General features: G+C 41.3%; 1 protein-coding gene across 1 annotated transcript in view; it reads left to right on the top strand.

Moving 5' to 3' along the window:
* The window catches only part of LOC144134971 (aurora kinase A-A-like), a 32240-nt gene extending 31801 nt beyond the window's left edge, over nt 1-439 (top strand). The window contains exon 8 of the mRNA XM_077667760.1: nt 314-439. Within this exon, the coding sequence (XP_077523886.1) occupies nt 314-418 (105 nt within the window). The 3' untranslated portion in view covers nt 419-439. The remainder of the gene's footprint in view (nt 1-313) is intronic.
* The last annotated feature ends 12923 nt before the right edge of the window (nt 440-13362 follow it).

Here is a 13362-nt window from a genome sequence, read left to right as displayed (position 1 = left end):
CACCTTACGCCACGCATGTGCAATTCGTGTTAGCGACAAGAGCAATCAACAGCTGGTGCCTTGCTGAAGCGGATTGTGCCAGTAGTGGGCACAGGAGTGTCAACATGCATTTGTTTGACACCAGTTGAGTAGCGGGCAAATTTTGGTATGTTTCCTAGAGGGCACCATATTTGAAAGAAAATGTGGATTATAAATTATTCGGGGGATTCCATGATCCGCAAATGCTTCCTGTCATTGAACCAGGTCTTATTCATTTGTTCGTGTGGGAGTGCCTGCGCTGAGCATCGTCTTCCTTTTTCTTTTTTTTCAACAGTTGTTGAAGATACGGCCTGCCGACCGAATTTCTCTAGATGAGGTCCTGAGTCACCCCTGGGTGACCACAAATGCCGACACCAGTATAGAGTGCAAGACACTCTGAACAAAGATTCCGCCGGGAGCCCACCTGTACATAAAGAGTGTACATGATCTGTGTGCAGCATATTTTATCTGACAGCCCCAACAGAGCTGTGCTTTTTTAAAAGTGCTTTTATCAGCACCTCTACAGCTTTTATTTCTCACCTGCCGGCTAAAGTTTGATGCTCAAACTGGTGGTTTAGGCGTGTGTTCACAGATGGAGCTGTTTCAAGCCATGCAGCAAGAAGGGCACTAGTTTCTTCCTGCATCTGTCGCGTGGTTGCCCTTGTTGCACCTTGAAATCTCCTTTAAGGACCGTAATTAACCTGTGGTCGAAGGTTTTTTTACTGCAGTAAATGTTCGACATCATCCAAGGAACAAAAATTTCTCATCAAAGCATTTTCGTTATCTGTTCAGCTTCCACTTTTTGTTTCCCTCAATTGTCTTAAGTAAGACAATTTGTTAGCTTCTGAGCGAAAAATACCGGTAGTTTATTTTGCAGGGATGTGTAAAATTTCGTAAAATGCGTCATAATTGATGGAAATAGCAGCATCAAATTCCCGGTATTCATCCAGTAAACATTCGAGTGATCATAGAAGTAATTAATTTCTATTTTGAAAGTGCACATAACGCTTCAAAATGCGAAAGAAAATTCCTGTTCTTATCGGTGGCAAAAAGTCTCAGTTTACATTCAAGAAAACTTGACTAAGCATTGCAGGGCTCTTCTCTGGGACGCGAAATAATGGGCGAAAAGCCACAACTTCCAGTATGCATGGCACAGGAATGCAAAGATCTTTGTCAGGCGGAAAGATGGCGAGAATGCGTGGCGCGTCAAGACAGTAGGTGACCTGGCAACGATAGAACTGTAGTTTCCATGGTTGTTGTTTGGTTAAGCGGATTCTTTTTTCTTAAATGTCAGGTGAATGTTACATAGATCCAGATAAAATATACAACTTTCTTGGTGCAGGTTTCCAAACTTCGTTTAAGGTATTTCACGTGAACACGCAGTCGGCAAGAAATAAAAGTACTTTACTAGACACCTTTTTCAGTCAGTCAAGAATTCAATATCGGGTTATAATGTTCTCTGAAACTTGGTGCACATGTGATATGGACGCCTACAGACTTCCTGGTTACAATACATCCAACTTGAACAGAACATACAGTCGTGGAGGGGGTGTATCATTATTACATGACACCATAAAGTATGAGCTGCTGCCATCTTTTACACTTTGCACTAGAGATATAGAAGTACTATCAGTACTATGCGACAAACCCATACTGGTAACAATATACAGGCCACCAGAAGGAAATTATTCACCTTTTTTTGCGTTTCTCGAACGTCTGTTTACATATGTTAATGAGAATAGACTTCATGTTGTCTGTGGCGGTGATTTTAATCTTAACATTCTTTCAAATTCATCAGCTGTGAGAGCTCAGTCTTCTACTTAAGACACATTACATAAAAAATACTATTAAACTACCCACAAGAGTTACATGCAGTTCTGCAACGCTAATTGATTTATTTCTAACTAATTACGAATTAAACCAAACTGTGTCAGGAGTTATGGCTTACGGCTTCAGTGATCATCTTCCAATTTTATATGTGTTAAGTTAGGTAGAAAACGAATAAACACCGCGCGATCTGTATTGTATCAAAAAATTTTGTCTTCAAGTTTGATAAGTATTGTAGTAAAACACGTTCTTGGGCAAGTTGGTTCATAGCTTGAGTGGATGAAGCGAACAAAAGACACGGCACATAGGCAAAGACGGACACGAAACAGGCGCTACTTGCAACTGTTTATTGGATACACGCACGCCTTATTTATAGCCAAGAGTTAGGGGTGATAGAAAAAGAACACAAGCAAAGGGTAAAAGATACTGGCGATGGTATGGATACTGCATGGTAGGGAAGTGACTCAAATCTTTCTAAACTTATCTAAAAATATACTCTCATTCTTATGTATGACTAGCGATGGGGTGCTGATGCAGGAACTCCCGCCTTTTTTAATCCGGTGGGCTTCTAGCAGTTCTCGGGCAGTCTTATCTTTACTTCTGCAAATGATTTGAGTTTCCTGGAGCTTTGGTTGACAATTCTTCTTCTCTTCTTTGCCGCAGTCCTTGCAGTGATGCGGCAAATGTGACCCGGTACCAACTCTTAGTGATCGTTTGTGCTCGGTTAAACGTGCATTAATACATCGGCCTGTCTGGCCGATGTACACCTTTCCACAGGTCAGCGGGATGCTATAAACCACCCCCACAGCGCATTTCAGAAACGGGTTTACATGCTTAATTTCACATTCTGTTGATTTGGCATCATCATTTCCAATCTTTCGACACAGCGATGCAAGTTTTCTGGGTGCAGAGAAGACCACTGGTACTTTGTATTTTGCAGCAACACGCTTAAGATTATGAGCCACTTTGTGGGAGTATGGAATCACCACCGGTTTGATTTTCTTTTCCGATATTTCACCATTTTCGCTCTTTCTTTCTCTTTCTTTTTTTTTACTTTTTTCAGTAATGCTTCCGTGACAGAACTAATCACCAGGGAAGGAAAGCCTGCCTATCTAAGCTTTTGTATCTGTATATCAAAGCTTTCCTGTACTTTATGACAGCACGATTTTTTGAGAGATGTTTCAAGGCACATGATAGCAATGGCACGTTTCACAGTATTAGAGTGCGTCGAATCGTAGGGCAACAATTCTTTGCGGGCACGAGGTCGATACATTCAGCAAACGCCTTCGTCAGTAATGGTTATGTCAATATCTAAAAACTGCAACTTTTTTTCTTCCGCGAGTTCATAAGTAAAATCCAAACCCTTGCCATGTTGTTTAAAATCTAAAAGGATATCCTGCACAGTTTGCAAATAAGTCAAGGGTGATTGCTTAGTCAATATAATTAAAAAATCGTCAACGTACCTAAAGGTCTTGAGAACTTTGCTTGCGTCAAATGCCACCGATAAGGTTCTGTCAATGCCCGCAAGAAAGATGTTGCACAGTACGGGAGCGACGCACGAACCAATGCATATTTCTCTTTTTTGCACATACATTTCACTTTGAAAAGAAACGCTTGTCGAAGACAAATAAAACTCTAAGAGTGCTAAAAAGTTATCTGCAGATATTCCGGCAGTATTTTGGAAAGCAATCAGGCCGCTTGTTTCAATGCAGGCCAAGACAGATGCCATCAACTCTGCATGTGGTATAGAGTAAAAGAGATCAACCACATCTACAGAAAAAATATAACCTAGTGATTCGTTCTCCCGCAGCAATTGAATGATTTCCAGACTGTTCTTGACACCAAACGGATCTTCCAGTACCAGGTTATTGAGTTGTTTTTGAAGGTAGCGGCCAACAAGATTTTGCCAGGAACCTCTTTCGCTCACTATGCACCTGAAAGGTACACCTTCCTTGTGTGCCTTCGCAGTGAAAAACACATCCAAACTATTGCGCTTGCTGTCGTGAATACCTTTTGGGAGCTTCTGTAAACCGAGTTCTTCACATACGGAAATTGCCCGAATTTTTACCTTTCCAGGTTTCAGTTTTGTAGTCTTGAAATTCTTGTGGATGGCCTGGACTGCTTTCTCGCTGAACATGCCTGACGGCAAGACGACGAAGCCTCCTTCTTTGTCGGCCTGCATAAGTCGTAGGTCATTGTCGTTGAAAAAATCTACGACATGCTTCATTGGAGATCGTTGGCGAGGTCCGAAAGTAGGTACCGTCCTGATAAGGCTGTCAACACCGTCGAGCAGGCACCTTTCCTTGTCCTCCACATCGGCTTTGTTAGAAATCTGTCGATTGAGGGAAAGGAGCTCATGTTCCGGGATCCTCGGCTCGAGGCTGTACTTCGGTCCCTTCTTGATGACTCGAACGACGTCTTCCGGAACGTACTACCCAAAGCTTTTGCTACCCAAAGGAAGGAAAGAAGCCCAAGACGGCGGTACGGCTCTTCAGATTCTCGGGGGAGCATACGTTCCGGAAGACGTCGTTCGAGTCATCAAGAAGGGACCGAAGTACAGCCTCGAGCCGAGGATCCCGGAACATGAGCTCCTTTCCCTCAATCGACAGATTTCTAACAAAGCCGATGTGGAGGACAAGGAAAGGTGCCTGCTCGACGGTGTTGACAGCCTTATCAGGACGGTACCAACATTCGGACCTCGCCAACGATCTCCAATGAAGCATGTCGTAGATTTTTTCACGAAATTAACCTACGACTTATGCAGGCCGACAAAGAAGGAGGCTTCGTCGTCTTGCCGTCAGGCATGTTCAGCGAGAAAGCAGTCCAGGCCATCCACAAGAATTTCAAGACTACAAAACTGAAACCTGGAAAGGTAAAAATTCGGGCAATTTCCGTATGTGAAGAACTCGGTTTACAGAAGCTCGCAAAAGGTATTCACGACAGCAAGCGCAATAGTTTGGATGTGTTTTTCACTGCGAAGACACACAAGGAAGGTGTACCTTTCAGGTGCATAGTGAGCGAAAGAGGATCCTGGCAAAATCTTGTTAGCCGCTACCTTCAAAAACAACTCAATAACCTGGTACTGGAAGATCCGTTTGGTGTCAAGAACAGTCTGGAAATCATTCAATTGCTGCGCGAGAACGAATCACTAGGTTGTATTTTTTTTTGTAGATGTGGTTGATCTCTTTTACTCTATACCACATGCAGAGTTGATGGCATGTCTTGGCCTGCATTGAAACAAGCGGCCTGATTGCTTTCCAAAATACTGCCGGAATATCTGCAGATAACTTTTTAGCACTCTTAGAGTTTTATTTGTCTTCGACAAGCGTTTCTTTTCAAAGTGAAATAATGTGCAAAAAAGAGAAATATGCATTGGTTCGTGCGTCGCTCCCGTACTGTGCAACATCTTTCTTGCGGGCATTGACAGAACCTTATCGGTGGCATTTGACGCAAGCAAAGTTCTCAAGACCTTTAGGTACGTTGACGATTTTTTAATTATATTGACTAAGCAATCACCCTTGACTTATTTGCAAACTGTGCAGGATATCCTTTTAGATTTTAAACAACATGGCAAGGGTTTGGATTTTACTTATGAACTCGCGGAATAAAAAAAGTTGCAGTTTTTAGATATTGACATAACCATTACTGACGAAGGCGTTTGCTGGATGTATCGACCTTGTGCCCGCAAAGAATTGTTGCCCTACGATTCGACGCACCCTAAAACTGTGAAACGTGCCATTGCCATCATGTGCCTTGAAACATCTCTCAAAAAATCGTGCTGTCATAAAGTACAGGAAAGCTTTGATATACAGATACAAAAGCTTAGACAGGCAGGCTTTCCTTCCCTGGTAATTAGTTCTGTCACGGAAGCATTACTGAAAAAAGTAAAAAAGAAGAAAGAGAAAGAAAGAGCGAAGATGGTGAAGTATCTGAAAAGAAAATCAAACCGGTGGTGATTCCATACTCCCACAAAGTGGCTCATAATCTTAAGCGTGTTGCTGCAAAATACAAAGTACCAGTGGTCTTCTCTGCACCCAGAAAACTTGCATCGCTGTGTCGAAAGATTGGAAATGATGATGCCAAATCAACAGAATGTGAAATTAAGCATGTAAACCCGTTTCTGAAATGCACTGTGGGGGTGGTTTATAGCATCCCGCTGACCTGTGGAAAGGTGTACATCGGCCAGACAGGCCGATGTATTAATGCACGTTTAACCGAGCACAAACGATCACTAAGAGTTGGTACCGGGTCACATTTGCCGCATCACTGCAAGGACTGCGGCAAAGAAGAGAAGAAGAATTGTCAACCAAAGCTCCAGGAAACTCAAATCATTTGCAGAAGTAAAGATAAGACTGCCCGAGAACTGCTAGAAGCCCACCGGATTAATAAAGGCGGGAGTTCCTGCATTAGCACCCCATCGCTAGTCATACATAAGAATGAGAGTATATTTTTAGATAAGTTTAGAAAGATTTGAGTCACTTCCCTACCATGCAGTATCCATACCATCGCCAGTATCTTTTACCCTTTGCTTGTGTTTTTTTTTTTCCATCACCCCTACCTCTTGGCTATAAATAAGCCGTGCGTGTATCCAATAAACAGTTGCAAGTAGCGCCTGTGTCGTGTCCGTCTTTGCCTATATGCCGTGCCTTTTGTGCGCTTCATCCACTCAAGTTTGATAAGGTTTCGTCAGGATCTACAGAACGTCAATTGGTCGTATGTGATAAATGCTGTAAACGCAGGTGACGCATTTGATTTGTTCCGTGACAAATCAAGTACACTTTATAATCAATACTTTCCTGTTATAGAATATCGTACCTCTAAAAGAATTCGAAAACCTTGGATAACGACTCAATTGTTAACCAAAATTACCATGAAGAATCAACTGTTTCGCAAATTCTTAGCCACCCGTGAAGTCAGCGACTTGCGCGAGTTCAAAAAATACCGCAACAATCTTAATAAAGCACTGAAGGTTGCTAAAGTAAGTTACCTTGAAAATGCATTTCAAAGTACCGCCAGTGACGTTAAAGTTACGTGGAACAAACTAAACAGTCTCTTAAATCGGTCAGCATCTTCAAGTTGTGTAGACGATCTTGTCATAAATGGTCGAACAATATCCGGTTCTGACTTAGCGAATGTATTCAATGAATACTTTACTAATTTGCCGACACCGACGTTGACCGGTGCTGCAAGTTCTTTTATAAAACCTAACCACACAAACAGTATGTATCTCCATCCAGTAACTGAGAACGAAGTAATCACCGCGTTTATGTCCCTCAAAAACAGTTGCAGCTGTGATGCATATAACATGCAAATCAAGCCTATCAAATTTGTACTAGACATCATAGCCCCCATTCTTACCGATATATTTAATATGTGCTTCAGAGATGGTGTCTTTCCTGCATCAATGTAGTTAGCGAAAGTAACTGTCATCCATAAAAAAGGTGAAAAAAATAATCTCAATAACTACCGTCCTATTTCTATCTTGCCAGTCTTCTAGAAAGGACTTAAAAAATTAATTCACAAACGGCTTACATCATACTGTGAAAAGATGAATATACTAAGCGACGATCAGTACGGTTTTCGCAAGTACCGATCAACTCAGTTAGCTCCTCTTAAGCAGAAAGAATATATAATTAAAAATCTGGAGGCTAAGAAATTTGTACTAAGCATATTCATTGATTTCACTAAAGCATTTGACTACATGAATCGCAATCTTCTTACTGACAAATTACAATATTATGGTATATATGGCCCACCTTTAGACTTACCGAAGTCTTATCTGAGTAGTCGCTCCCAGTACGTAAGCATAAACGATCACCCATCATGTCCGTTGCCAGTTAACTCTGGAGTTCCTCAAGGCAGTATATTGGGTCCACTTTTATTTAACATATATCTTAATGACATTTCAGCAATTGATGCACGAGCAGAATTTGTAATATATGCAGACGACACCACCATATTACTCTCATCAGACACGTGCACAGAACTTCTTGATACCGGTAACTCAATTCTACATAAAGTTAGTAACTGGGCAAGGGCAAATGGTCTAGTAATTAATGAAACAAAAACTAAAGCCATCATTTATCGCGCAAAGTCTCGATCTGTTCCGCAAAACACAACACTTACCCTCAATAATTGCACAGTAGAGATAGTACCTAGTTTTAAAACGCTAGGCGTATTATTTACAGAAACCTTGTCTTGGGACGCCCATGTGCACCACATAGCTTCCAAGTTAGGAAATATGGTTGGTATTTTTCACCGCCATAGAGACTACCTTCCTCAGAAAATAGCATTAATCCTATACAATTCTCTGTTCATGTCGCACATAAATTATTGCATTCTTGTATGGGGTACTACCACACTAAGCAACAAGTTAAAACTGTCCCGGCTCTAAAATAAGGCAATCCGTGTTATGACCCGGTCTGCCTATGATCATCCGATTGCACCCTTGCTCCATAACCTGAATTTGCTAAGCGTTAATGATATACATAGATAGCAGCTTTGTAAATGTTTGATTCGTGGCAAACTACAGCACAATAATTATCTTATTAACCTTGGTGAGTTGGTAATCAAGGAGCCATCGGGTTATAATACGCGAAATCCCTTATACTGGAAAGTAGAGCATTATCGAACTAATTATGCAACACACTCTCTAAAATATCAGATACCAACTCTTCTCAACAATTTTCTTCAAGCAAATATAGACATTCTTAACATTCACCTCAAACATTTAAAACAACTTTTTTTTCCTTCATGATAATTCACGACACTATTTTTGTAATGTCCTTATTAGTTTTATATCTTAAGCAATGTGCCGCTGTACCATACTTTTTGTGTCCTTATCGCTATATTTAATGCTCAGCGAGTAAGAACCTAACCGTTTTTTCCTTTGCTTTCCTATGTCAAATGATGTGCTAGACATTTTTATGTGCCTTCATTGCTTCACGTCATAATATGCTGTGCTACTCATGCTCCTTCCGTACCCATAATTTCTTCATTGTGTACATTGTCGACTTGGCCTACCACTGCATTTTGTGTTTGCTCCTAACCGAAATTTGTTTTTCTTTGGCGCAGATACTTGAATCTATTGTACATTTGTAACTATTGTCTTCATTATTCTTTGTTACTAGTTTCTGATCGGTGTTCGGTCTGTGTTCACGACTGTTTTGCCTTTGAGGGGATAAGGCCTTAGTCAAGCTGCGTACGCAGCTTTTTGCCTTATCTCCTCCATTATATGTAATGAAAGACCAATAAATTATATTATTATAAATTATATGGCATAAAAGAACCACATAACATACGACATGAAGGATGCAAAATTCACCTGAAACAAAGCAATCGCTGCTAGGTGCAGCACACTCTCTGAAAACGCTGCAAGTCCCTTCGCACACAACTGTGTGTATATATAACGTGTCAGTTAAAAGATTCCTTAAAAAAAGAGTTGTAGCTATCGCAGTTAAGCAATTTCATTACACCTTTATCACCAGCCCTCTCAAAGAAGGCTTCGTTCACAAGGCGGGCCAATAAGCATCTGCAAGCAATATTTCGATAGTGCAAGAGGCTAGGGGAAAGCTTGTACGCATTTATCACTGGTGGGTAGCTGGGAGCACTAGGAATTATGCCCCACACCTCCCATTTGAGGAAAATGCTCATACCACTGAGCCACTACAGGCGTCAGCACACTGCGGGTCTCAGCTGTGAGCGAACACACCAGCACTTGTCCCGTCCTCTCCTTTTTGGCCTCGTGCCATTGCACTGGTTCACCAAGAAATAACACTTGCGTAAAAATAGTGCACTACAATTTGTGCTGTGCTGAAACAGGTGTCGCAGTACTGTAGGGACTTGAAGGATACAGTAACTCGTCGGAAGTCGATTTGGAATGCATCATTTCCAGGCACTACACATATGGTAGCGTGGTATAAAACTACAAGAAGCTAATGACACCATTCATCCCAAGTACGGTAATAATTTGTAATTTCCTCCTGATCTAATGAAAAGGGTTCACCTTAAGCTAAGGACAACACAGCAAGCCATGTAAAGAAAAATGATAGGTGTAACGTTAAGACACCGGGAGTGGGCAGAGTGGGTAAGGGAACAAACGCGTGTTAATGACATCCTAGTCGAAATCAAGAGGAATAAATGAGCTTGGGCAGGGCATGTAATGCGAACGCAAGATAACCTCTGCTCGTTAAGGGTGAAGCAGTGGATTCCAAGAGAAGGCAAGCGTAGCGGGGGTTGCAGAAGGTTAGATGGGTGGATGATATTAAGAAGTTTGCAGGAATACGGTGGGCGCAGCTCGCAAAGGACAGAAATAATTGTAGAGACATACGAGAGGTCTTTGCCCTGCAATGGGTGTAGTCAGGCTAATGATGATGTTCCCGGATCTAACGTGGAAATTTCTTATATTTCTGCGTCCATGTCCGCGTTCAATCTAAACTGCTGATGTCAAACCCAAGAAACGCCGGACTTCATTTTATCTCCATTAACAACTACAACTCCGCTTACTCTAAAATCACATCAGGGTTACCACAGGGGATCGTTCTTCGTCCACTCCTCTATTTAATATATGCTAATGATTCACCTATCTCCGTGTCTTCTCCAGTTATGCTGTTTGCTCATGACTACATGATATGCCGTAATATTGTTTCTAACACTGACCAACAGTGTTTGTAAACTGACCTTGATGTAGTAACAGCATGGTGCACATCTTGGCTTACGCCACTTAATTCTTCTAAAACTAAACTTATGTCTTTCACTTGCAATTTTCGCATTCCCATAACCTATTACTTAAATAACGATTCGGTCGAACTTGCAACTATTTACAAGTATACCTCAGAGGTCGCCTGCATTCAGACTTAACATGGCTTAACCACATTAATATAACTTTACCAACCACCGTTCTCTTCCTCGGCCTGATAAAGCAAAACCTCTGACTGGCTCCCCCGCACCTGAAGAAACTTAACTTCATAGCACTCATTTGTCAGAAGATTGAATACGCACTAGCCATTTGGGATCCTGACCAAGCCTATCTCGTAGCTAACATTTAGTCCTTGCAGAACCAGGCGGCACGTTTTGTTTTCAGAATACTCATATGCTACCTGCGTCACTGCCTTAAAAAATCGCGCCGAATTAGAAGGCTTATCTCACTGCCGTAAACTATCACTACTAACGCTTTTCTATTAACTGCATCACCATCCATCTCTTCACCACGATTTATTCCAATCACCATCAGCCGCCTTTCCGCGACTCAACCAGCCCCACACAGAGTTAAACACACCGCGTGTCGTTCATCTGCATTTGCGAAGTCATTCATACCACACACTATCATAGATAGGAATGATATACCAGCGCATATAGCCATTGAATCTAACGCATTCGCATTTTTTGATCTCATCTGCAGAGACGTTCGCATTTGAAATGCTTCCAGTTTCCATGTTTTCCATTTACTGAACTTTTTCGATTACTTCCGTTCTTTTCGTGCCTACTACGTAAATTGTAGTATTTGTCATGTCCATTACGCCTTATTATTTTTTAAACCTATACTTTGTATTATATTCTTTCTAATCGCCTGTTTATTTACTCTCTGGCGCTTAGTTATTTTTCCATGTTAAACCTTACCTGTTTATTGTCCTTTGCGTGTTAATGATGTTCCTTATACATGTTTTTACACTGACCCCCCACCCCCCTATGTATTGTCCTCGAAGGAGTACCTTTAGGTGTGCTACTCCCAAATGAGCACCTTTAGCTTTACCCCTCATATAAGGTCCTCACCCAAAGGCTCTTGAGGTATCTGTAATATGTAAATAAATAAATAAATAAATAAATAAATAAATAAATAAATAAATAAATAAATAAATAAATAAATAAATAAATAAATAAATAAATAAACAGCAGTGTCATTTTTGCTTTTACGGCTAATTTCCTCATCCAGCCAATTTCTTTAAAAAACAGTTGTTGTTCTTGTTCTGGATACGCACACGTTGATGCTTTTTGAGTGTTACACCGTTTTCTTTATGTTTGCAAAAGCTGTCGCTATGCCTTCTGTGCTTATATCGTTTTTTTATTCTGTCCTATTTGCTGTTAATTCATTTTACTGCTTTTATGTAACCTTTCTTTGTTTTTTGTGACCCTCATTTATTTTGATTTATATATGTATATACTGCCGTCATTTTGTTTCACTGTCGTATGTAACCATCTACTGTCTGTAATGCCCTCGGGATAAGGGTAAAGAAATAAATAAAAGTAAAAATTACACAAGGCAAACAAACACACACACGCACACAAACACACAAACACACACACACACACACACACACACACACACACACACACACACACACACACACACACACACACACACACACACACACACACACACACACACACACACACACACACACACACACACACACACACACACACACACACACACACACACACACACACACACACTGTTTATGTACATGCCTCCAACAGAGCTGCACACAGTTGTGTGCAAAGCGTCACGGTAGTTGCAAGATGACAAAGTGCTTCATGTAAGGTAGGGACATAGAAACTGCCAACCTTTGACCTGGAAGCAGGTGAAGCTCCGAGAACCACCAGATTTGCTCTACTGAATTTCAAATTGGCGATCAGTATATAACACTCGCATTGCACATGTTAGCATCAGGCTGAGGTAGATGTAGCTTCTTTTCTTGAACAGGTACACAATAAGGGATTGCCCTAGACATGCAGCATTATTGTTCAAGACAGTGCACCCATGCACTCATGGCTGACAAAGCCAGCTTAAAATGCTCATTTCTTTCTATGAGTGTTCACTGTTGTAGTTAGCACATGCTGTGTACTGTGCCCTACATTCTAGCACCTTGGATATTTTGGCTTTGCAGGCAAACGTAGCCAGGGAGTATGCCTAAAATAAAGCGAGAAAAAAATTTTTAATTTGGCTTTTCAGAGAAGTGTGCACTGTCTTCAGTGGGCATCAAAACCATGCCAAGACGGAAGGGGATGGAAGGAGGAGTAAAATATGAGAAAGTGGTGGCGTAGTGGAAAGCCCAAAAAACTTAGGCCACCTGGGGTCTATGTGCATGGAGGTTCCAAAGCAAACGAATACCTTTTCTGTTTCATCTCTATCAAAACGGCACTGGCTGCTGATCCGACATTGAATCCAGGATCAAGTGAGGGGCAGCATGGGAATAGCAGAGATCATCCTAGCAGCTGAATATTGTTTACTGCAGTCCCCGTGGCACCGCTGAAGACATCACTGCTTTCTCGTTTGAAACCTAATCTTCAAAGCTGCCTAAAGTGTTATAGTCACTTTTTAATTGTTACCTTCAATTTCCCTGTGGCTCGGTTTCCAAACCAACTTCAGATGTCTGTCGAGCATACACTTCCATCATATCTTGAAACTTGTACCAAAACAAAAACAAAGCACCAGAGAAAATTTTTAGCTATAAATACCAGGGATTAATTCGCAAAAAGTGCGCATTGCCCAGCACTCTTCAATGTGCCACTTAGCAA

This window comes from Amblyomma americanum, chromosome 1 (genome assembly GCF_052857255.1).
Source record: "Amblyomma americanum isolate KBUSLIRL-KWMA chromosome 1, ASM5285725v1, whole genome shotgun sequence".
NCBI lineage: Eukaryota > Metazoa > Arthropoda > Arachnida > Ixodida > Ixodidae > Amblyomma > Amblyomma americanum.
The sequence above is the reverse complement of the archived record's forward strand: the minus strand, read 5'-3'. Positions and strand labels throughout refer to the sequence as shown.